General features: G+C 45.8%; 2 protein-coding genes across 2 annotated transcripts in view; one reads left to right on the forward strand and one right to left on the reverse strand.

Annotated features, from left to right (window-relative positions):
- The first annotated feature begins 576 nt into the window (after positions 1-576).
- Positions 577-5,691, forward strand: TMEM252 (transmembrane protein 252). Its single transcript, XM_024554629.4, is given in 3 exon segments — positions 577-936; positions 4,024-4,204; positions 4,207-5,691. Coding segments are annotated over 3 exon segments (651 nt in total). The 5' UTR covers positions 577-658; the 3' UTR covers positions 4,399-5,691.
- A 3,573-nt stretch (positions 5,692-9,264) lies between these two features.
- PGM5 (phosphoglucomutase 5) overlaps positions 9,265-26,362 on the reverse strand; it is a 165,968-nt gene continuing 148,870 nt past the window's right edge. Inside the window, exon 11 of the mRNA XM_053923981.2 lies at positions 9,265-10,369. Within this exon, the coding sequence (XP_053779956.1) occupies positions 10,280-10,369 (90 nt within the window). The 3' untranslated portion in view covers positions 9,265-10,279. The remainder of the gene's footprint in view (positions 10,370-26,362) is intronic.

The following is a 26,362-nucleotide window of genomic DNA, read 5'->3' on the forward strand; positions in this document are numbered from 1 at the left end:
TGTAGCTCTTCTCTCCAGCACCCTCTTTCCCTCCTGCTGATGCTCCTCTTTCTAGTCAAGATAGAGGGAATCAGGGGGTTCACTCCATGGGCTTTTCACTTGGAATTTTTTCAGTATTACAGTGATAGGCTAATAAAAGGAGAGTCATTGAAAGAGGCAAGACAAACATGTTAAGAGCTCCTCTGCTCCCCCTTTTTAAATCTTTTTAGTACAGAGAAAGGAAGAAGAAATCAGGGAAGGACTTTCTGCCAAACCACAGAGAAGATTGCTCTTCAAGGGATGCTGATTTCTCTAGCATTAGTGGGGAGTTACCCACTGTGGGGATTAAGACACCAGTACCCTTTAACCAAAGGATGGGAGACCACCCCTCAAGTAACCGGGTCAGCTGAGGGTCCATTCAATTCAGAACAAGACAGCTATGAGAAGCCACTCCTTTCTCTAGTACACGGTGCTGTGTATTCAGGTTAATCCTCCAATGACATTTAGTTACTCTCCACGGTTAATGAATAGCTTCTAAGTGCCTGCTTCATTTAATTGTCCAAAGGCCAGTTGCTCCCAGAGTGTATAAAGCTACAAACTGGCTAATGAGAGCATTCTCTCTGAGGAAGGGAAGCAGGGGAGTGGCAGGGTCAGGGAGCTGGGTTCCAAAGGCGCAGGGATGCGGAACAGAACCAGCGCAGTTCTCTGTGCCTTTGCCCTCCTGACAGGCTTCCTGATGGTCTGCCTGGGGGCCTTCTTCATGTCCTCAGGCTCCATCATCAGCTGTCGGGGGAACCTGATCCTGGCCTACTTGCTTCTGCCTGTCGGGTTTGTGATCCTTCTGGGTGGAATGTTCTGGAGCACCTACCACCAAGCGAGTGGAAACAAAGGGATGTTCAGCCACGTGCTCAGACAACAACTTGCACATGGGCCTGAGGGCCTGGCTACAGTGGACAGGTACGTGCTGAGAAACCAGATGACTGATGAGGGCTGCCATGGGGCTGAGTTCTGGCAAAGCTGAGTGACTTCTAATCCCGCCATGGAGCAACTTACCTGTCTCATGGGGCTGCATGTCTACAACCAAAGCTTTATCCTCAGGCAGTTACTCCAGGGTTAGTGATTAGGAGCAATGGTGCTGCCTCTGAGGAAAACCATGAAGTAAAGGAAATTTATCTCAGAGGCTCCCCGGCATGGTTACCCCCTTCCCCCAACTCCCAACACTGAAAACCCACCTCAGCAGAGGTATGAGGCCCAGCTCTGAGGCTGTTTTGTTGTATCATGGGAGCTCTCCTTAGAGACTGCTGGTGGTTAGTTATTCCTCATAGTCCGGCCGCAAGGTTATAAGAAAAGCAAGTCCAGAGCTGAATTCTGCTCCACAACAAAGGAGCAAGCAGGCACGAAATCAGTCCTGCAACCTCTTTATGAGCTCAGTGAAGCCCCAGCTCTTAGGCATCCTTTTAGGTATTTTGATCTTACCTCATATGAAAAGTTCATTTGAGGCAAAGCAATAATCCAGAGGTGAGATTCAGTTAACCTTGCCACATCGTACCCATTAGGATGGCAATTATTTAAAAGAAAACAGAGAACAAGTATTATCAAGGATGTGGGGAAGTTGGAAACCTAGTGTATTGCTGGTAGGAATGTAAAATGATGCAGCAACTATGGAAAATGACATGGACCTTCCTCAAAATATTAAACACATAATTACTATTTGATCTAGCAATTCTACTTCTGGGTATGAGACAAGAGAATTGAAAGCACAGACTTGAACAGGTATTTGTACACTGATGGTCATGGCAGCATTCTCCACAACACCAAAGGTGGAAATGACCATCAGTCCATCAGCGACCAAAGGGATAAACACAACGCGGTCCATACGCACAATGGAACATGTTTCAGCCTTAAGAAGTAAGGGTATTCTGACGCGGGCTACGACATGGGTGAGCCTTGAAGACACTATGCTACGTGAAATAAACCAGACACAAAGACAAATACAAATATGGTTCGACTTATAGGAGGTCCCTGGAGTAGTCAAATTCACAGACAGAAAGTAGAACAGGGGTTACCAGGGATAAGAGGCCGGGGGCGGGTGGGATGGGGTGCAGTGGTGTGCGGGCACGGGGGTCCCTGGTGGGAGAAGAACAGCGGCGATGGTCACACGACAGTGTGAATGTGCTCAGTGTCGCCGAACCGCACGCCCGGCTAACGTGGTAAATCTCATGTTATGTATATTTACCACATTAAAAAATGTCAGTTAACCTTATGGTTAGTATCAGACAACCAAAAGCCTCCTCATTCTTGGCTGAACTCAGGACCACTTAAGGATAAAACATCAGGTATCATCCCTAAGGTACAGGCTGCAAGACTCCATAAATTCTTTTACCCTCTTTGTCTAAAATATTTTAGCTACCCTGTGAATTTTGAATAACTGTAATTTTACCCGTGACTTGATTTTTGACATTATTATGCTAATTAATGATGTTAATTACAACAACCCCAACTCATTTCTGATGTTTATTATACGTATTAGCAAGGTCTCTGGATCTGGTAAAAATTAAGATAACCAAAGGGATTGTAGACGGTTTTTCTGGAATGCTGATTTTATTTTGTATAAATGTGGGATGACTGCCTCCGGAGTGTGAATTCCCGATAAGTGTAACTGATTACTTTTTGGGCGTGGCTTACAGTTACTAACACAGGCATACACGAAGCATCACACTGTGCAGAAACGCTTTAAAGTGTGGACATCGTGACACCCCCTTTTACTTCCTGTCTTCCTGACAGAGCCCAGCCCATGCAAAATGGCTACCAAGTCAGTCCAAAGTTACATTTCTCAGGAGCATTTGCATTCCAAATGGGTTCCCAGGTCGAAGTATAAAGCAAACGCATCTGCAAGGGTAGAATGCAGGGCAGTGGGCACAGGGAACGGGAACTGCTTTGGGAGGTGTTGTGAGAGGTGAAGGTGATTTGGGGGGCAGGTGGGAGTCGTCCTGGAGCCTCTCATGTTACTCTAGGGGACAGTTCACCTTTCTGCGTTCAGTGGCTTCACACCTGTGCCCCATGACACAGCCAGGACTATTCTGAGTGAAGGCTGACTTGGGGCTGTACAGTAGACAGCAGCTTCAGCCTTCTGGCTTTGGGCCTGGTCACATTTGGAAGGGAGCTGTGGCACAGGTGGCAGCCCCTGTTCTGTCGTGGTTACATACCGCAAACACTCCCTGCAGGCACTGGAAGAATTCACTCTATAAATACACAACCAAGCTCGCTCTCTCTTCCTCACTTCCATGCCACCCCCAATCCTACTCATAACGGAGAAGCCGGAAGGATATAGCAATTAGCCACACTGGGCGAGAGTACCAATGCGTACATCAGCTCTGGCGTGAAGGGCTCTGTCAGCCATTGGCCTGACAGCATGGTAAAGGCTGCGGCTGAAATCTACATAAAGTTCTCAACTGAAACAGCTTGGGAAATGAGCACGGGCTGTTGTGTTTTTTCCTTTGTTTGTTTTTTGTTTTTTTACTAGCTGTCGAGACTTGAAAAAGTGATGGGGAAGAGAGGAGCATCTGCTATAGTTCAGGGAACTGCACAGAGGTGCTTTTCATTCATCGTTTTATTGGCTGGGAGGACCTGAGACAGCGATCGCAGCTGAGTAGAAGACGATGTGTGTGACTGGGGACAAGGGTATGAATGGACTAAAAACTGAGTGGAAAATGCCACAGTCAAGGCCCCATGACCCCCACCTCTGCTCAGGATCTCACACCGAAAGTCCCTGGTTCCAATGAGTAAGAGAGGGGATAGCTTGGAATGACGCCCTGAGAAAAGTGTGACTAGAGACCCACATCTTACAGCTGATAAACCGGGCTCTGCTGGAAGAGTGACACATTTTTTTTTAAACTAGTGATGCAAGGGAAGAAATACATCTGTTTCAAAATCAATGTTTTTTAACAGTTTAACTTTGCACAGTGTGATTTGAGAGAGGCAGACATATGCCTCTTTGGCATGAACCACTTAAATAACATGTATTTGTGGCATTTTCTCCCCCAGGCCAGAATTTTACCCTCCTGCTTATGAAGAAGGTCTTGATGCTGAAAAGCAAATTTGTCCTGCAGAGCAAGAGGCCTTGGATGTTCCTCCACCTCTGTACACACAGAGAGACCTTGAATTTGAGGATGAAAAGGATGCTCACCGTGAGGCACCGCCATCCTATGATGAGTCCATGGTGGACAGGGTGGCGGCAGCAACACCAGCGCGGGATGCCGAGAGGCAAAGCTGACAGTGCTGAGGCAGGGGAAGCTCTCCACTACGCATGACGCCCCCTCAGGGGATACAGCTGCTAAAAATAAAAATAAAAGCAGGCAAGGGACTGCGGGAGGAAAAGCCAGGTCAAAAACCCTGCAGGAGGAAATCATGACTCTGTAAGAAATGTTGTCAGCTTTATTATATTTAATATTTTACTACAAGAGGACAAGTTGGATGGCAGGGTGGTGGCAAGAGACACAGCCTGATGCTTTAGAGCTGGGACAACAGCCTTCAACTGTCTGGGCCTCAGTTTCCTCTTCTGCTGAGTGAAGAATTTATGCTGGGGTTAATATCTAACAATTGTGGAATGAATGCTTTTTATATGGCAGCCTCTGTACTATGAACTCTGTGCTTTTTATTTAGCCCTCACTGTAACCTTCAGGGACGGGTGCAATGGCTGTTCCCATTTTACAGATGCATACACTGAGGCTTTGAGAAGTTAAGACTGTCCCAATAACATGCAGTTGTTTCCGGGAGGATGAAGGAGGGCCTGTAGAGGGGCACAGGAGGATGTATTTACTTCCAACTTCTGTGCTGGGTTAGCCTGGTCTTACTTCCCTCCTCACAGGGAGCAGCTTGGCCTTCTCCCCCCCTTCAGAAAATGGGCCCTAAACGGGATGGAGCCCCAGGGTTGCTACAATAGTTAAAGCCCCTGGAAGGGAAGCAGAGGTTGCTTCAGGGTTCATCTGCTAGATTCTTTTTTAAAATGTAAATAAGGCCCCCAGGTTTTGTGCCCAGGAGCTTGGCCCTCACCTCTGGGTATAGTCTCCTTTCATCTGATCGTTAAACTGATGATGAAAGATGGTTCCTAATGGTCACAGGCAGCTGTTGGTGACTGGGCACCAACACACAGGAGGGGCTTTGATCCGTGGTGGGAAGGATGAAGATCTCTCCAGGAGGAAGAGGGTTACTGAGATGGGATGGGGCCCCAAGGCATCTCTTCCTCCTTAGTTGTGGCGAGTGCACAGATGAAGTGGGCCCTGATGAATACACAGAAAGCCACATGAAAGGAAATCCTGGCCCCTTTACAGTTACAGAAGCATGAATTTGGGCATCTGTGATTTAAACCCTTGACATGAGGGGCGTCAGTGGGTATGCAGGTCACCCATGGTTGTCCAACAGGAAGGTGATTGTTTATTAGCAACGCAGTTTATTATTCCTCTTTAATCATCTCTTTCTATCCCTCTACTGAGACAGTCATCCTGAAATTTCCCCGGGGTCTGTGCTGAGCACATTTATGGACCTGAACAAGCTCTCGCCCTGGGCTTTTATCCAGAGTTTGCATTTGTTATAGATGGTTTTTCCAACTCCTGGTAGGCACGTGAAGCAAATGTTAATTTTGGTTTACATAAGAAAATTGTTCTAATATCTTTCTGCAATAAATTTTGTACTTAAACTTTCCCTTTTTTGCCATTGGTTTCTATCAGGAAAAAAAAAATCAATAGAGGAACATAAGTCAAAGTTTCATTCTCTGTGTGGAACTAACACAGCATCCAAGTGAGTTAACTGTTTTGTAAAACCAAACATCACTGAACAAAAACTATTGACTCAGAAAGTTAGCCAGGTGCTTTTTGAAAAGGAATACGACTAATTCGTTGATTTTTTTAAAAAGCATGCATACTCTGAAGCAAGCACCAAGAACATGGGTATTACCCCAAACACATCCTACCTGTGACAGGCCCGGCCACTAAAATCCGCGGCACAAGTCAGACGAAAGGGCCCTGTGTGGTTGATCAGAATTCACGGGCCACCCCTGGGGGACTCGCTCAGGAGAAGTAGACACTGTGTCCCCCTTTCCTCCTTAAGATTATGGTGATGGATTGAGAACCATGGCTCCAGAGTGACAGGGAGGGTGTTCAGATAGTGAGACAGCAGAAAAGAGGCAAACCTCCATGCAGAGGGTCTCTGCTTGTTCCCTCTTCTCTGACGTGAGTGGTAGACTCACGTGTCAATGGAAAAGGGAAATAGTTAGAGGTGATGGCTCCCCAGTATTTTAATCTTATAACGTCCTTTTGAACAGCAAGTTTAAGGCCCTCCCCAGGATGAGCATAATAAGGTCAATTACAGCATAGTTTATGCTGTATTTTGCATACCTGAGTTGTAGTATGGGTATTTTTTAACCCCTCCACACAAAAACTCACAAATCCTTTTACTGACAATCTTATCCATTTTTCAGGATTCTAACTAACACATAGTGTTTGGGGATGTATCTCCCCAGTTCACCTGTATAGCAGGGCACATACTAGGTGTTAAAAGACATGGAACTCAGATAAAGATATGGGTTTATAATGCATCTCTGCAGTGCATTCTATAATTCCCATGGCAACTCAGGCTGATCCACATACCAAGTGCACTGCCAAGTGCCTGCGCCATTCCCTCGGAGAAGGAGTGCAGCGGGCTGGAGTGGAGCCGGCATTCTGCTAAGCTCCGACGCCTCGGATAATCTCTTGCTGTTTGTAAATGTTGAAGGGCCAAAGACTGCTTTACTGGCAGTTACATCATTTCCAAGGTGCACGGTTTCTCAGACCCTTCTCAACTCAGGAATGGGAATGTCCTCCAGGCAGGTGTCTGGGATACCTGTGTCCGCGTGCTTGGAGAACACCCAGTGCATGACCAAGCAATAAAAGGGGGTCATCTGTTACGTTACTACCAGTTCCCCCAGGTGCTTTTCCCTCCCCCCGACCTGCCTTGGCTGATGGATACTGCTGCCACAGTGCAGACCCACAGCTGCCCAGTGAGAAGTCACCACACCACTCTCCGTGTCATTGCCGGTTTCATCTGCAGAGGACGCTGGCTCAGTGCAACCAGCTGTCAGCTCCATGTGCCACCTGGGACTGGCCATCAGTCTGAGGCTTCCTGTGCAGAAAGCACTTGTGTCATGTCCAGGCCCTTCAGCCTGCAACGCTATGCAACTGTGTGTCCCATGAATGCTGTGGCTGTATTCCACTAATGGCTGCCTTCCCACTTTCAAGGTTAGCTGATAAACTCAGGAATCATGGATGGGGCCAAACAGCTTTTCGTTCTAGCGGACTGGCACCTGGCAGGGTGTTGAGCATCCATGGTCCCCTCCCATTAAAGGCTTCCCTGGCACATACACGCACATTTCCAAACACCCTCTGTGTGGGTAGTGACGCTGGCCTGGTTGGAACCACAGCATTATATACATACTGTTGGAGTCATAGGTCTGGGGGCACCCGTGGGGTTGTGAGTGGACCCTTCAATATTAGCTGATTACAGGAGTGGCCCTGACATTTGCCACACTCTATCTATAGTTTCTTCTATGATTGTCTCTTGTGGTCCCCTCAAATCTTTTGCATTTCTGCAGTCATTCACTCTTAAGAAAAACTGGTAGCTGGAGCTCCGTCTTTAAGAACACAATAAACATTAAGTGCAGAAGAGTGACTTCCTGTCTTTCACTTCTCTGAGGATAAGGCGAGAGGGCGGGCGTGTATAACTCAGCAAGAGAAGCCTGGCTGTGATGTCAAGCAGACAGAATACCTTGGCATTGTGCGTGTGAGCAAGTTCCAGGGAGAGGCTGTGGCCCAGAGCCGCTCTGCAAAAATAGGTGTCTGCAGCTGCTGCTTTCCTTCCATCACTGGGCCCCGGCATCGGCTCTGCCTGCTATTTCTGATGCTGTGTTTGCTCCAGGCCCACTCATCCAAGCCGAGTGCTCTCTACGACCACAGCAAGCCCCCCTACCCCTCAACTCCTACTCTTTGTTCTCGCTGCAGTTGGCCCTGGTGAAATTACATAAATGGTTACAAGTCCCGGGGAACTCCGCTCTTTGGGAAACCTCTCAGGTGCCTACTGTCCTGCCATCTCTGAGTCAAACTCTGTGCACTTCCACAAAACACCGCTTATGCCTCTGTGGTGACGTTCATGTCTACCCGATTCCTTGTATGTTCTTGTCATAGCCTCCTGTTTCCAGATTACGAACTCATAGGAGCAGGAATAATGTCTGATACATCGCCTCGCTGCACCAAAACAGGATTCTGCAGAGAGTTGTCCGCCAGTGTTTGTTGAATGAACGAACGTTCACTGGGCTGCCGGATGCACATGACTTCGTACAGAAATAAAGAGGCGGAGTTTTTAAAGAAGGATTAATTTACATTGGAACATTGAAAGTTCGAAATGGTTAAAAGTTCAGCAACTTAAGAAAAAAATAAATATTTTCTTACCTAGAGCTAAGAAAGAATGCATCTAATGGTGCCGACCAAGTCAGAGGGGAGGCGTGGCTGGAAGGCCACCAGGGACCTCCACTGCACAGCGCAGGGGAACCGAAGGTAGGTGGCAAGCCGTATTCCATTGCTGATAAAATGTCAAAACTAGTTCTGCAGAATCTTAGCTCAAAGCCGGCCTCCTATCAATTCGAAGGGGCGACACAATGAAAGACTAAATGCCACTTCACTTTCTGCTGTGAGCAATTCATCTGTTCTGTTCCATTTATTTAAAACATTCCCAAGGTCACGATGATGAAAACCAGCCCTTGCTGGTGTTCTGAAAGGCAGCCTTATCTGGACAGTGACTGCTCCTGGAGTTTCTCAAAGGGCAAAACAAACAAATAAGCAAAACGCCACAATCTGTGCATAAGGATGAAATAAGGAACTTCTTTTTTATTGGATACTAAACGTCCTAGCACATTTCTGACAGGAGCATGGATAGAAAGTGGAAGCAGACACCTTGTGGGGGATGTTCCCCTGCTCGCACTAATCTTGACTACAGCAATAACAAACTGCGCCACAGTCAGAGCACGCCACGTCATCGGTGCAAACGACACAAGTGAGAGTGCCGTTCCCAAGGAAGCAAAACATAGGCAAACAGGTCCCGCGCCCCTGTGTCCTGGCCGAGTCCGAGGGAGGCCGCTAAAGCTGCTAAAGCTGCAATATCCTCTTCCTGGGCAAAGAAAGCCCGTTGTGACCCTCTGCTGCCAGCAGGGGTCCCCACTCTGCCCGTATCTGTAGCCCCAGTAAGGTTTTCCTCCAGCGCCCACTTCATTTCCTGCCTTCACAGCGTTTCACTGTCGCCTTTGACAGCCATTATAGGTAAGAGCTGAACTGTGCCCAAACAAGTGCATTAAAACAGGCCTTTATGGGGAGATGAGATAGCAGAGAGAAAGAGAAATAGCACACATGGCGACGTTTTGTCTCCCTAGGAGGAGTGAGTGTAAACCCACGTGTTGCCCTACGTGATGGAATCATGGGAGGGTCCGAAAAATGTGAAGCATTCATTTGCGGAGTCCTGCCAAGAAACTGTTTCCCACCTGCATTTGAATGGCTGGATTTGAAGGGATGCAGCCAGCTTAATAGCTTAACCAGTATTTACAAAATAAGAGAGGAAAACGCCCTTTGATAGGTTTTGTGAAAAGCGTGCCCGCTGTGATTTGCAGACGGCTTTAGAAGCTGTAAGAGAAGGTGGTGCAGGGACCTGGCGATGGGGAGGTGGGAGAGCGGGCCGTCGGGGGTTGGTGGGCATGAGGCGGGCTCTTAGGAGTTCTACACATTTCCTGATGGAAAACCTGATGGTGGACATGAAGTTGAGTCCTCCTCGATGCCGAGGAGTGTCTTCTTAGGTCTGACCAAGGGCACCTGTGGCTTCGGGTCCGCCGGACTCCAGGACTGGACTCACCTCCATTATATTTCAGAACCTTTTCCCAGCGGGACCAGCGATGCCCAGGTGTCGTGACTAACGGTTTCCTAGCCCACTTATCCTTTCTCAGAAGGGCAGTTTCCTTTGTGTGGTGATATAGTAACACATGATAGTGCAGCTTTAACAGACAACTGACGACCCTACTGAATTTGGAAGAACTGACCAAAACCCAAACAAAACAGATTTTTTTCTTTTCCCACCCACTCCCCCCAACCCCTCCCCATGAGCAAATTAGCTTCTGTGCTTCCCTTCCCCCCAAAGTCGTAAGAGGCACAAACAGGCAGCAAGAAGGCGTGGGTGAAGTGTCTCCTGCCGAGCGCTCTCCTTTGGCCCTGGTGAGGGATCCCTCCTTCCTTCAGGTGATGACGGTGGGACCCCTCCGGCCGGTCCGCTCATGAATCTGGGATATTTTCAGCGCGATGGCTATGAGGGGGCTCAGCACTGCCTGAAAAGGGAGGAAGAAGGTCTGTGAACAACTCCAGTTAGTCACAAGAGGGCCACTGTGATGGGTGTTGATCTCAAACATCTGGATTCGATTCCAATTTGCAACTTACAGGCAGGACCGTCATGGGCAGGACACCCGTTCTCTGGCCTTGGTCTCCTGTTCTGTACAAGGAGACGGACTGGGCAGGGCAAGGGGAGGAGGGGGAGAAAGGGCCTCCAAAGTCTCTTCTAACTCCCAGAAACTTTGATCTGAGGTAGGAAACTGCACAACCCAACTACCAGAGCACTGGAGCATTTCGTGGACAGAGCTTTGTGAATTAGGGAAGTTCAGAAAACCCCAGTCTTCCTCTGCTATCCTCTCTCCTCACATGCACCGCCCCCCATACACACACACATGAACTTGAGGAAAAACATTGGTTCTCCATCCTGAGACCAAACGTGAAGAACCTACTCTCCTGCGATGACAAAGAAGCCAGGCCCCCCAATTGGCTAGAGCTGCGGAAGTAACTGCTCGTTTCTCCCACCAGATAACACGGTGGCTCCTGAGGCTGCTCAGTGTCCCTTAGAAGGAGGCGGGGTGGTTTAGAGACCTAAGAAATAGATTCCTGGAGTGACAGAGAACATGATGCGGAAGAAGGATCACTTCTTGCCCATTAGCTGCTCATCATTTCGTAGGACTAATGTGTTGCTTTCCAAAGGGTGGGGCATATAGCACTCAGGACGACTTTAGTTGGTACAGGTTATTTTAGATGGTGCAGGGACACCGTGTGACTTACAGAACAATGAGAAGGTCTCTCTACTTTCTATTCTTCAACCCTCCTAACACCGTCAAGGAGAAACTCTGCCTCCAGTGCGTAACAGTTTAACCAAGGCAGAGCGTGCCGCAGGCAAGCTTTCCCTGGGTGGAAGGCGCTCTCCTGCTAAATTTTTGTTGAATTCATTTTTATGGTGCCCTTTTATTTATCAGGGATAATGTGTTTTTCCTCGAAGAGCACTGCTATAAACTTTCTGTAGTAAGTAAATGGACAGAAGTAAAAACAAAGTGAGTCCATTTGAAAACAAATAGTAAGGAGAGATACTGACAGAAAAGAAACTTGTGAAATACTGGCGTAGAGGAAGAAAAATAAAACCTGTCGTTTTGGAGAGTGGTGGGGGTGCTCTGTCACTTGCAGCTCTCACACGCACCTGACAGGTGCGGGGATGTGGGGGAAGGCATACATCCTCATCAGACAAGAGCACTGGCAAATGCCCAGGGCGCCAGTAGCCGGCGTGTCCTGAGTGGAGTGGAGACACAGGCCAGTCCTGGTTGACAACTGAGGGATCTAAATGCCAGCACGGAGCTGAAGGATTTAACTCATTAGGTGAGGGAAGATGATGGAGTGTGTTTGAGCTGAAGCTGTCGCTGTCAGAGCTATGCTTCGGAAAGATTTCTCTGTCAGCAAATCCAGTGGTCAAATACATGTGTGGCTTTAATACATGCATTAAATTATCCTCCTCTACGAAGACGTCTAGATGACAAGGCTCAGACACCACCTTGGACACTAGAAGGAGATGAAAAACCTAAAGTCGTTTCACAACTAAACAAGCCAGCAGAGACGCCCTCTGGTTCCGCACCCATAACATTGACACATAGAAACAGAGCATCTCTTTTCCTTTTAATAACCCAACTGATGTCTGGAAAAGTCTACCACAGGAAAATCTCCTACGCTTTTTCAGCACATAGTCAATGTGATGCCCATATAGGGACATCTGCATTTTAAAAAAAAACCCTAACCGAGGATGAGAGAGAGAGAGAGACATCAATGTGAGAAGCACTGACTGGTTGCCTCCCACAGGCTCCTAGACCTGGGATCAAACCCGCAGCCTAGGTCTGTGCTCTGACCAGGGACAGAACCCACAACCCTTTTGGGATGCGGGAGACACTCCAAACGACTCAGCCGCCTGGCCAGGGTGGGATCTGGATTCTTCAGGAGCCAAACATCCATTTGGTATGGAAATCAGGAATTATTCATTTTCACTCCTGTTCCTCTCCTGTCTTCTCCTCCCTCTTTCCCTCTCCCCACCCCCTTCCTTTTTTTTTTTTTTTCAATATACCAGTAACTCCCCAGTCATACGTATGAAAGAGGTTAAACAAGGACAGTTTAAAATCAATCAGGACACTTTCACTGAGGTCCTGAAGAACAAGTAAAGATCCATTTAAAATAGCCTATCCATTTAAGAAAATGCAGTGAAATTGAATTTGAAACTTCAAGAACTGAAAGGAAAACATACTTATTACACATCCTTGTACGTTTCGAGGAGCAGGGTTTCCCACTCTGTAGGTTTAGGTGCCGGCACCTACTGGCAAGAGCGCAGTCGCAACTGATGCTGTAAATACCTCAGACCCTCCCTCACTGAGCTCCACCGCAGGCTGCGCTTTCCATCTTCTGCAGGACAACTGGCCGATGTCCACAGCACGCTGGTGTCTGGGACCAATAGGTCACTCTCTCACATGCTCACCGGCTTCTGCTTCCAGCAGTTAAGTGCCTTCCAGGAGTCAGTTAAGTTTGCTCCTAAACATGTTAATGCCTGTTGTACTTGGTATTTAGAGCACACAATTATTAAATTACATGTAAACCAGGGAAGCGTAAATATATATAGGTACAGGTTCTTTCCATGCAAATTAAATTGAATGTCTGGAAAGAATTAGGCAATGGCCATTAGCTAATCCTGTCAACTCAGATGTGAGTGAGGTACGACAAAATATTTGGGAGAAATAAAAAGAATATAAAAAATTCTTCCTTCATATAGCTTCACAGCGTCTGTAAGTTCTCACTGGCTGTAAAGAAATTCAAGGTGAACATTACAGATGATGAATTATGAATGAAAATATTTTAAAGAAAAATAATCACAACTAAATGATATGCTCATTCTTAAAGAAAAGGTCTTAGACCAAAAGTAAAAGATTGAAAAATGAGCATGCACTTACTATTTTGTGCTAAAAAAACAATGGTTGAGATATGTATGCCTTTAATGACCTCTATTAACTCTCTCTGTGGATTAGTGGGCCAAGCACTTTTCCCTGTCCCAACCATGTCACATGAGAAGGCTTCGATGGCTATTATGCAGACCGAAGGGAAAGGAACACAGTTTGGAAAGTCCAGATGAGGAAGCCCGTCAGCACAGGAGCTCCCGCCTGAGCAAAGAGCCCAGGCCCCCCTGGCCCAGGAGCTGTGGGGCTGTCTGCCTGCGAGGGCCGAGGGTTTGGGAAGGAGGTCAGTGATGTTCAACGCGGACTGAACACTAGTGAGGTCCATGAGCCATTTTCCAGGAACCCAGAAAGTCTTTAGGTGTTTGCATGGCCCTAAGGAGTTCTGGGGGGGAGTGCCTGAACATGCCCGAGATTGAACTTTTGCCAGCCTTGTTGGAGCTGCAAGACAGAATTAATTTGAGGCTCACAAAGTAAGGTATTGTTTTCTTGCCTGAGTGTGTAGAGTCAATACAGGGGTGAGAGGAAGGTGGGAAGGAAGGAAGGAAGGAAGGAAGGAAGGAAGGAAGGAAGGAAGGAAGGAAGGTAGGTTGGGAGGGAGGAAGGAAGGGAGGAATGAAAAGAATAGAAAAGAAAATCACAGCTTTGGTACATGTGAATCCCAGATACTTCACTGAAGTCATCAACCATGTACTATGGAAAAAAGATAGGGGGGAATTAATTTTCCTGAGGCATTGGAAAGGCCCTCAGAATGGGGAGTGAGAAGAGGAGATAAAAACGAGAAGCCTGTGAATGGTGAAATTTCTGAGGTGGAATGAAACACAGAGCTTGAGAAGCAGAGAGGACCGTGGAATCGCCTAGTTTGATTCTTTCCTGACAGACCAGGAAACCCAGCCTAGAGAGGAGATGTGACTGGCCCAGGGTTACTCCTGTGCTGGGTGGCTGGGCTGGGGTAAGAACTTAGTGACGCGTCCTTCCCTCTCACAGTTCTGATTCTGAGGCCTGTGAGACAGAAAGACAACAGAGAAATGAGCTTCAGGGGAGGGGAGGGAGGAACGGCAGGGCCGAGGTCCGGCTGTACCAGACAAGCCCCACGTTACGAGGCATCTGAGCATCCTTCTCTGCTGACCAAGAGCAGGTGGACAGTGGAAAGTGCTCTCCCAATTACGTGAATGGAAGTTCCAAGGTGATTTTTTGTGAATAAAGGAAATAAACTAATCAATCAGGAACAGAGAATCTTTTTTCTAATTCCAGTACTACTTCTTAGGATGCTTGACATAGCTTTTCCACACTCAGTTGTCGGACACAGTGAATGTGCATCCCGCAGCAAACGCAGCTGGCCGTATGTCCACCCACCAGCCCTCACGCTGGGGTGCCGGGGCCCTGGGTTGGGTGCGTTTGGCTGTCATCTCGAGTTAACAGACCTGCCAGGCTAAACAGAGAACCGGATCCTGTCTCTATTTAAAAATTTGACACTTTGTTTACCTTGGATTTTCTGCATTGATTTTGATTTTTAAAAACACCATATTATAACATTTATCTCGATTACTGGATTTTTTGGCACCCCCTTAAATTTTGTACCCTGCTAACCTCACCCTAATCCCAGCCCTGTATTAGGTTTTAAGCTGTTCATACCCCCTGGAAGGACAGAGAAGGTTTCTCCTTTCACTTCCTTTCCCATCCTTTCCCATCCTTTCCCATCCTTTCCCATCTTATCTCTTGCTTTATGTGGCTGTTGTTTTGATCCATGTTCATGTAAATCAGAGCCACAAAAACAAACCCCTAACACACTGAACTCCTCACCCTGACCAGCAATAGATAGGAGAGGTGTATATAATGTGAATGTCACAAGACTCAAAGTAAATAGGTAACTGATTTTTTTGGAGAAAAACAAAATCCTAACCAGAGACAAAATCACTTATTAAGCAAGATTTGTCAGGCTCTGTGGAGGGAGCCAGCGCTGGGCTGGCCTCAAGGAGGAGGGTGCCTGGGGAGGGTCAGGAAGTATCTTGCAGGAAGGGGGGGCTGCGGCGCGGGGGGGGGGGGGGGGGGAGGGGGGGGCAGGAATGACAGTGCTTGTCCTAGCCCATGGTGCGGGGCAGGTGCTGCAATCCAGAGAATGCAGACCATGCAGCAACACCAGAAAACACTAACATTCTGACATCCATAAAATCAGGACTGATAACAAACAGCACTTTCTCCTGACCCGTAGGGGCAACTTGCATCAACATTCCCACTTTGGTTAAAGCTGAACTGCACTGCCTGACTTTCACGATTTCATTCAAACATTCGTTTTTATTCCATGTGTTGTGTGCTTAGCCTAAGGCAGTGGTTCTCAAACCTGAGTGTGCATTGGAATCATCTTTGGGATTTGGTAAAATGCAGACAGCTGGTCCCCTCCCCTTGAGTTCCCAGTACAGGAGGCCTGGGGGGCGGGGAGGGGCCCAAGACTTTGCATTTCTAACAAATTCCAGGTCCTGCTGGTACTGCTAATTCAAGGATCACGCTTTGAGAGCCACTGCCCTAAGGTACGCCCATTACTGTGCCTGTCAAAGGCTTTGCTCCAGATAAACACTGGGTGGCCTTGTTTACATCACATGATCTCACTCCCTGGCCACAGCTGACTGGACCTGGGGTGGGTCCTGACCTACAGGCAGGCAATTTATGGTCTGGCCGGTGACTGAGATAGCCCAGGGCAAAACCTGAGCCAGCTGATCAGATTCTTGCCTTAAATTGATCAGCACCCCAGAAAGACGGTGGGGTGACACGCAGGGGCAATGGCAACCACAACGACCTGTACTCTTCTCCAAGATAGCACGCACCCCCTCTATCCCCTGTGAGCTGTCTTAGATCGTCTGGAAAGGGGTGGGACCCCAAATGCCACTGCTGAGCTTCCTGCCAATTCAGACAGAGGCGGCCAAGGTAGAACTAGTTTGAGTCATCCAGTACAGAAACGTGACATTCCTGCATCCCAGGAGTTGGGAGCAATTCATACCTGCCATGATTATAAATTTGAAATCATCTCCTGCCTTCGTTTCCAGTACTCTCAGTACTGCAGAAAGTGTGTGTCTACACTGGCCTTCAACACCCCAGTACTCACACAACGCAACCGAGGAGAGCCAAGTGCAGGGATCCGCGACCTGAGGCTGCTTTTTAAGAGGCCTGGCAACTGGGGGCGGAATCTACCCCCAGCTTCTCTCAGCAAGCCAGGAGGCCTGGCAAGGACTTGCATCTTCCCGGAGGAACGGATGTTTTTGTCTTCTCACAAAGAGGCCATCCACCAGCCTCGCTTCCCCGTGTATTCCCACTGAGGACTCCTTTCCTAATTTGCACAAAGGCATCCTACAGGCTAGATGACGCCCTGTTTCCCGTAGTCCAGATTTCAGGTGATAAAGATGACTAGCTATTTGACATTCATTTGGAAAGCATACAGAAGCAGCAAAATTATTACTGAAATCCAAATCAAATCAAGTACATTTTTCTAACACAAGAGAGAATGCCAAGCATTGCAAACATTTGCTCTTTATTATAGTTCATACAGTCATGGTCTTAAGTTTTACCCCCTGTTCATGGAACAAACCTACCAATCTTGATCCAAAATGGACCTAAAATTAACCAAAATACAGAATATGAAACAGGACTATAGGTAAATCTGAATTCTCAGCTCAGCACTGAGGGAAGCCATCTGTCTTGTCAATGTCAGAAAAATAAAAACTTGCTCCACAAAAGCTCTCTTCCAAGGGGTAAAAGCCATTCCAAGATATGAGCAGATAAAATATGCCCTCCCCCCCCCAAAAAAAAGTTCAATCAAAGCAAAAACTAAACTAGCATTTTGGGAACGCACAGGCAAGACTAACGGAAATCACACTGACCGGGCAGGGTGGCCCCAGTCTTCCAGCACTTGCTAGACAAGGTTCTTAATCTCTCTGTACCTCGTATTTAAAATTGGGGTGCTCCTACAGTTCCCGCTTCACAGGGTTGTTGTAAACATGAAATGAGACACGGCACCCCCAGCACGGCACCCCCAGCACAGCACCCCCAGCACTGCGTCTGGGGCCCTGTCCCTGAAGACTGCTGGGAGGCCTCCCCTGGGGAAGCATGCAGCTTGCACGTCAAATTCATTCCTGCTCAAAAACATTTTCCTGGCTGGGTTGAGGTCACAGCAAGACAGAGAATTGATTTACTGACTTGCAAAATCTCAGGAAAAGGAAATGCATTCTCTTGCCCCTATCAATGGTTGGTGACTCGAGTTCTGAAGTTTTGATTCTCCTTTAGACATTTTTAATAGCTTAGTCTGAGTATCCAGTATGTACCAAGCACTATTCCAAATTCATGTAGTGAGCTAATCGTTATAAATAGTCTGGGAGGTAGGTGGTATTGCCTACATTTCACAGATGAGGAAACAGGCTCAGAGGTGTTTCGCGACCTGCTCGAAGTCACACAGCTGGTAAGTGGCAGAGCTAAGCTCTGCACCCAGTCCCAGCTGCGCTTTTCACGGCAAAGCTGTGCTGTATTCCACCATCCTAGACTGCCCTTCTGCTGAGGAAAAAGTTTCCCTTTTCTGAAAGTTTAAAATAAGTTTGTCTTCATTCCTTTACTGTAAAAAGGTTTCTCCATTCCAGATACACTATTTGAAAATTACCTTTTTAAGAATTGTGAAATACAGCATTCATAGGAAAGTACAGAAAAGATACACACTCAAATTATACAGAGAGCTGATGCTGCTTCTGGAGGCCTAGCCTGTTCGAGTTCTAAGTGAACTCATCAAATCGTTCTCCTTAGTTAGCAAGAAATACAGTCTGTGCATATAGCGATGTCCAAGATTTTTCTTTAGAAAAACTCTTTAAAAGATTAAAGGACTTACTTTTTGACCCCTATCTGCAGAATTTATCACGAATAGATGATTTTAAAAGGCACTTATCAAATACTTTTCTGAATGCATTTTATTACTTTCTAATTTAATTGTCCTTGTGGTAATACTCTGCGCGACTCATTCCCCAGTGTACAGTGAATTTTGATGCACGTTCCCTGTGGCATGGAAAGAATGTACATGTCGATGTAGTGTGGTGTAGTATCTATGCATGTCCGTTAAGTGAGGCATGCTAACTATGTTGTTTAAATATTCTACAGCCTCAGTAACTTTTAAAAATCGATTTGTTCTAATAATTCCTGAGAGGAGTGTTAAAACATTTCAAAGAGATTATAGATTTCTTCCTCTATTTTTCTCATAGTTCTGTCAATTTCTTGCTTTATAGATTTAAAACTGTTAGGTCTTCCTGGGGAATTAAACTTGGGTCATTTTGAAGAATCCCTCTTTGGAAGGCAGCTATGCTCACCACTATACCACCAACGCATATTTATTTTTAGAGAGAGGGGAAGGGAGGGGGAAAGAGAGGGAGAGAAACATCAATGTGTGGTTGCCTCTCACGCGCCCCCTACTGGGGACCTGACCTGCAACCCAGGCGTGTGCCCTGATGGGAATCCAAACAGCGACCTTTCGGTTTGCAGGCCTGTGCTCAGTCCGCTGAGCCACACCAGCCAGGGCCCATTCTTTCAGGTTTTGTGTCTAACAATGTTTATTTTGCTTTCATTTTAGAAAGATAGTTTCTAGACTGTCAGTTATTTTATTTCAGTCCTCTGATTTCCGGTGTTGCTGCTGAAAGATTTGTTGTCCATCAAACAACTTTGTCTTTGATTTTTTTGTCTGGCCCTTTACTTTCTGCAGGTTTGGCCTGATATGCCTAGATGTGAATTTATTTTTATCTGTCCTGCTTGGGCTTCTGAAACCAGTGGACTGGTTTCCTTGATTGGCTCTGGGAAATCCTCAGCTATTACCTTCTCAAGTTTTACCTGTACTCCAGTGGCTTTCTCCTGTCCTTTTGAGATTTCAGTTAAATTATGTTAGACTTCACTGTTAGCCTTCACGTCTCTTACCCTCTATTAATTCTGGTACACACTGCTTTGTCTCTTCAAGGGCCTTGTAAATGTTTGCTGGCCACTTTGTATAAAAATTACTTACAGAAATAACTTGAGACCTAGGGTAGCGTTAGCTTCCTTCATCTCCTTGGATGAGACTCCTGAGGGAGCTGGTAGTTCAGAGCCGTGGATTTACAACCCTCTGGGTTATGGTCTGTACTCTGCCTCTGGAATGGTTCCCTTTGAGTTTAGAATCTAGAACAGGGGTTGTTCTGCCTTTGGTGAGTTCCCAACTCTCCCTATGTGTCTGTCATCCACAGGAAGCTGCCACACAGGTCTGCCTCTTAGCTGCTTCCTCTGGATAGTCCTTTGGGTGGCAGAGACAGGTGGCGCTAAGCCGGGTTTTCTACCTGGACCTGATGCTTGTCACCTACAACTTGTTTAATTCCCCCAAAGCAGCCGTTCTGAGCACCTCTCCTGGACGGGAAGCACTCCAGGACAGAAAGAGCTCTGGCTCATTTCCCTGAGCTCCAGCCTCCTTCCTTTTTGTGTTACTATCTTATTTGGGCTTTGGGCATTGATGCTTCTCAAATCATGCTTTTATGTATTTCTTTCAGCTTTTTTTTCTTATTAGAGGGTGGGTTAGTGTGAACCACACAGTCCACTATTCCTAGAAGCTTGCAGTCTATCACACAGGGTTGGGTTTTTCTTTTTGGTAATCATTTTCCTGCCAATATTTAAGAGCCTTATTTCATATGAAAATCCAGAAAATCTAGCAACCCTGAACTCAAATACTAATAAGGCAATAACTGGAGAGGGCTGAGTGTCATTAGAGTTCCCACATAACTGGCCCCAATCTAGCATTTGCTGCCTGTTTCAGTGGGCATCTGAATTTGCTACCACTGAACTAGCAATAATGTAGAAGGAACGGTGAAATGATCTCAATAGTAATGAGTACACATTTTCCCTGGATAGCTCCACATCCATCTAAGCTAAGTGCCCTTTTTCTGAAATGGAAATTATCACTAGGAGGGGAGTGAAGACTGTGTGGGAGGGCGGGCAGATCTGCAACAGGAGCCCAGAACACTATGGGGGGTAAAAGGACTGAGGTCCTTCCCAACCCTATTTCCTGAGTTTCAGATTCTCAGCATGAGCTGAGCTGACCATGACTAGGACACAAACTGTAATCCGGGAACTGTCTCCTCTAAGACAGGACTAGCCCTTGGGAAGGGATCTGAGGACATCAATGGGGATCGAAGTGTAGACAACAAACCAGACTACCCGCTACTCTGGAACTGTGGTGCTCAAGACTTGCATCTGAGAACAGTCTTAGAGGATGGGCTGGGGAGCATTAATGATATGTCCGACTGAAATGGGCACCCTGATTACTCTAGTTTATTTTTCATAACTGGTACACATCCTCATATTTTTTTTTGATAGAATAAGCATAGCACTCTGGTTAAGACCATGGGCTCTGGGCCAAAGTCTAGGTCCCAAGTAGTGTAGCAGCTATACTTCTTATAAATAATAACTTATGCCCGTTCTCAGGGCCAGTTTTCTCATTTATAAAACATGCATGGGCGAGTGTCTATCACATTGGGTGGTGATGAGAATTAGATATAACACACACGAAACACACAGCACTCTGCCTAGCCCACAGCCAGGCAGGCACGTGACAAGTGCTACTAAACGTGGTTGTCATTGTCGTCATTATTACTGAAGCAGCAAGCCTCGAAGATTACTAGAACAGTAGGATGGAAGTGAGCAGAGCAGCGCTCTAGCCCCAACAGACTGACCTCTGGCAGGCAGACAACAACCACTTGGCTTCTGCTCCCTTGCCTGTAAAATGAAGTTTATATTATCTTTTCTGATGGAAGATCAGATTCGAACAAAGATTAAGAACATCAGAAGTGTTTTTGGTTTTCAGATGCCCAAAGACACTCGGATCAGAAGTCAAATCTCTCTGCATCAGTGAGATCATCTCAGCCTCAGAAAAGCCGGCCTTCCTTTTTGTTTGTGTGCCGCGGGACCAATATATTCAGCCAGAGGGAATATAATCAGATTGCAGTGGAACAAGACAATGCTGAAAACAGAAGGAACAGACGTCATTGCCCTTGGAACACATTCCTTAGGGGTGTATCAGTTTCCAAAGTAGTCCACAAGGACAGCCAGACTGAGCACCAGTAGCAGAAGCAAAGTGGAAAGAAAACTTCTGCCATGAGGGCTACCTGAGTCTCAGCGCAGAGGCCGAACAGCAGGAGAGTCATTAACACCAGGCCCACAAAAGACAGAAATGAGCCCTCTACACGAAGAGAGATTCTCCCCTGCAATGTAAAAACTATTAGTGGAATTTACAGACGGTTAATACACATTTTCTGAGTGCAGTAACTGGGAGTCTCTTCCACTTTTGACAAAAGAACATGTTCTATTGTGGACTTTGCCTTTAAGATACAACTGCCATATAACCCTTAGGTATTTTTAGTATATTATTAACCTTTTTACCTAGTAATTGAAATAGTGCTAGACTGTCTACCCACATTTTTAGCAAGGCTTCCTGTCTTGGTAAGATTAAATTAGAACTTTACTTCAGGTTTAACAAAGATGGTGGTGGAGTAGGTGGATGTTACACTCACCTCCTCCCAACACCAAACTGGAATTAACTAAAATAAAGAGTAATCAGCCTGAATAACCAGCTGAAGAATAGTTGAAGAGAAGTCTTATAACCAAGGATTTACAGACAAAGCCACGTTGAGACTGGCAAGAAGAGCGGAGATGAGAAAAGGGCTGGCCCCACTCCCACGGCAGTGGCTGAGGATCCAGAGGGGTCTCTCATCTGCAAAGGTTTCCCCTAAGACAAGTGGGGTCTCAACCCCAAGTTCCCCAGCCCAGAGCACCAGAGCCTGGAAGAGCCGCCCACATAACATCTGGCTGTGAAAATCAGGGATTCTCTGCAAAGGAGAGAAGGGAGTCCTCTGAAGACACAGGTGCTCTCTTAAAGCGCCAATGCACAAAATTTCATTCAGAAACACACACCCTGGGCTCCAGCAGAGGGAGAGCAGAGTGGACTAGAGTCACAGGGGTTTGTGGCTCTGGGAAGAGAGGTGAAGGGACAGTGCCAGGATCCCTGAGCTGAGTTCCTCTCTCACACCACAGACGCCACCACTCTCGGTGGAGCACGCCCCTCCATTCAGCATCAGCCTGGGGGAATGCAAAGTCTCACCCTGTGGAGCTTGCACCCTGCTGAGGAGTCAGCTGCCTGGGCTAGGGTGTAGAGGACCAGCCACACTGGGGTGTCAGTGACTGAGTTGTGTGGCTTAGGGGTGGGCCATTCCCCCCCACTTTCTTGTGAACCTGACTGGTGTCTCCTGCTACAGGAGATCCTCTAGCCCCACACTCTGGGCTCCTGGAGGCTTCACCCTGCTGAGGTCTGGGCAGAATCCAGCTCCTAAAAGCAATAAATTTAACCAAGGATGCAAAAATCTTTTACTGAGAATATTATAAGACACTGAAGAAAGAAATTTAGTTCAGGTACAAATAAGTGGAAGCACATAATGTTCAGGGATAGGAAAAATTAACATCATTAAAATGTCCATACTACCCAAAGCAATGTATATATTCAGTTCAATTCCTATCAAGATACCAATGGCATATTTCACAGAACTAGAATAAATATTCCAAAAATTTGCATGGAACCACAAACAATGCTGAATAGCAACAGCGATCTTGAGAAGGAGGAACAAAGTTGGAGGAATCATGCCGCCTGATGTCAAATTATGCTAAAAGGCCATAATAATCAAAACAGCATGGTACTGGCAACAAAACAGACATATAGATCAATGGAACAGAATAGAGAGACCAGAAATAAACCCACACCTTTATGGTCAATTAATATTTGACAAAGGAAGCAAGAACATACAAAAGGGTAAAGACAGTCTATTCAATAAATGGTGCTGGGAAAGTTGGACAGATATGTCTAAAAAAATGAGACTAGACCACCTTCTCACAGAACACACAAGATAACTCAAAATGGATAAAAGATTTACATGTAAGACTCAAATCCATAAAAATCCTGGAAGAAAACATAGGCATTAAAATTGTGTATATTTCCTATAGCAACATTTTTTCTGATATATCTCCTTGGGTAAGGGAAACAAAAGAAAGAATAAATACATTAGACTACATCAAACTAAAAAGTTTTTGCAGAGCCAATGAAATCATCATCAAAATGAAAATGGAATTGTCTGTGTGGGAGAACATATTTGCCAATGATATATCTGATAAGGGGTTAATAGCAAAAATTCATAAAGAGCTTATATAAGTCAACACCAAAAAAAAAGTCAAATTTAAAAAATGGGCAAAGGACCTAAAAAGATCTGAACAAACACGTTTCCAAAGAGGACATCCAGATGGCCAATAGACATATGAAAAGATGCTCAACATCACTAGCCATCAGAGAGATGCAAATTAAAACCACAATGAGATATCACCTCACACCTGTCAGAATGGCCATCATTAATAAATCCACAAACATCAAGTTCTGGCGAGGATGTGGAGACATGGGAACTCTAGTGCATTATTGGTGGGAATGAAGATCGGTGCAGCCACTGTGGAAAGCAGTATGGAGTTACCTCAAAAAATTAAAAATGGAACTGCTTCATGACCTGGTGATTCCACTTCTGGGAATATATCTGAAGAAACCTGAAACACTAATTCAAAAGAATATATGCACCCCTCTGTTCATTGCAGCATTATTTATAGTAGTCAAGATCTGGAAGATGCCCAAGTACCCAGCAGTAGATGAGTGGATAATAAAGCTGTGGTACATTCACACAATGGAATATACAATGGAAAAGAAAGAAATTTTACCTTTTGCAACAGCATGGATGGACCTAGGGAGCATTGTGCTAAGTGAAATAAGCCAGTTAGAGAAAGACAAGTACCATAGGATTTCATTTACATGTGGAATCCAATTAACAAAATAAACTAACAAGCAAAGTAAAAACAAATTCATCTATCCAGAGAACAGACTGACAGCTGTCAGAGGGGAGAGGAGAGGAATTGGGGGCCGGGTGAAAAAGGTGAAGGAATCAAGGAAAACAAGGACCTCACAAACAGACAAAAGCATGGTGATTACTAGAGGGAAAGGGGTGTGGGGAGAGGTAGAAGAGGGTAAAGTGGGGATAAATGGTGATGGAAGGAGACTTGACTTGGGGTAGTGAACACACAATACAATATACAGATGATGTATTATGGAATTATACATCTGAAACCTGTATAATTTTATTAATAACCAATGTCACCCCAATAAACTCAATTAAAAGAAAAGAACTTTACTTCCTCCCTGGGTTATTTTGAATCCCTCAGCTTGACTAGTACACTTGTGTGAAGAAAACAGTCTAACACTACAGAGTTGATATTGAGGTAGGGTTTCTATGGAGATGCAAGGTGAATCTGATTTTCTTGTTTCCCATTTTGTTAATTGTTCTGAGAAGCAGAAAGATGTCTTTAAAGGTCTTGGGACATTTTTTTCTGGGTTATTTTCTGCACTTTCTATGATTTTCCAAAAGGGGTGGGGGATAGCAGAGGCCAGTCACTCCTATAAATGCTTCCCAGCAGTTTGGCATTAGAAGGATTTATCTGGTCTGGAGGGAAAGTCAATCTAGTTAAGCAGAGGTAGAAATAGGGATCCCAAAGGCTCTCAAGCAGGAACTCTCAAACTTGAATGTGCACGCAGATCGCCTGGAGATCTTGTTAAAATGCAGGATCTGATTCAGCAGGTCTGGGGTGGGGACTGAGCTTCTTCATTTCTAAAAAGCAACCAGGTGATGCTAACATTGCCAGTCCAAGGACGAACCGACAAGGGCCATTGAGAAGTTATAACACAGACCACAGGACTAATGTTATAGGTTAAATTGTGCCCCGCCCCCATTCATATATTGAGGTTCTGACCCACAGTACCTCAGACTGTGACTTTTGGAGAGAAGGTCTTTACAGAGGGAGTCAGGTTAAAATGAGGTCATTAGGTGGGCCCTAATCCAGTGTGACTGATGTCCTTATAAGAAGAGGAAATTTGGACACAGGCACACATAGAAGGGAGATGATGTAAAGAGGTGCTGGGAGAAGATGGTCATCTACAAACCGAAAGAGAGGCCTGGAACAGATCTTTCCCTTGCGGCCCTTAAATGGAACCCACACTGCCAACACCTTGATCTTGGACTTTCAGCCTCCAATAATAGTGAGACAATAAATTTCTCTTTGCACCACCCAGTCTATGATACTTAGTTACATAAGCCCTAGCAAACTAATACAGCTAGCAAAACTTGATGTACTTACTATTTGACTCTTTATAGAAAAAAGAAGAAAAAACAACCTTGCTAACACCTACTCCATGGGACTAATATTTTGCATTTAGCTCTTTGAAGCCAGCAAACACATGCCTCATAACCAGCAAAAGCGACTCCAGAAGTCTTCAATGAGCCTATCCTTTGTCTCAAGGCCACTTTAGTCTTTAAGTCTTTTCTGGAAAATGAGCTGGAAACAACCAACCAATTGCACATTGCCTTCAATAAAATAAAATTATTGAACAACCCCATCTCAGTCCCTCTCGCTTTAAGCCAGGGACGGAGAACATTGTTTCTATGAGCTCCATGGATATAAGGATTCTAAAGGATGGGAGGAGTGAGAGGAGAGCAGAACGCAGAGACAGAGACTTTCAAATTTATTTTGGAACCTTTAAGAGAATATGGCATGTATAAAACACCATGCTATAGGGGCCCTGGCACCCTCTTATAAGACCAAGGTCATTACAGCTGCCAGTTCTCCTGGGACATCTCCCATAGACCCAGTTGGCCCTCAGAGAATTTAATGGAAGAAGATAAGACAAGACAGGTTAATTATATTATAAAAGAAATTGTAATTATCTGAGACTCTTTGATCCTCATGTAGTCAGAAAACTTATCTGTATTGCTTTTTAATTTTTAAATTTTTAAATTTTTATTGTTATTCAATTATAATTGTTTGCATTTTTCCCCCATCCTTCCACCCCACTCCAGCCAAACCCACCTCCCTCCCCCACCTCCACCCTCCCCCTTGGTTTTGTCCATGTGTCCT

Source organism: Desmodus rotundus, chromosome 1 (assembly GCF_022682495.2).
Source record: "Desmodus rotundus isolate HL8 chromosome 1, HLdesRot8A.1, whole genome shotgun sequence".
Taxonomy (NCBI): domain Eukaryota; kingdom Metazoa; phylum Chordata; class Mammalia; order Chiroptera; family Phyllostomidae; genus Desmodus; species Desmodus rotundus.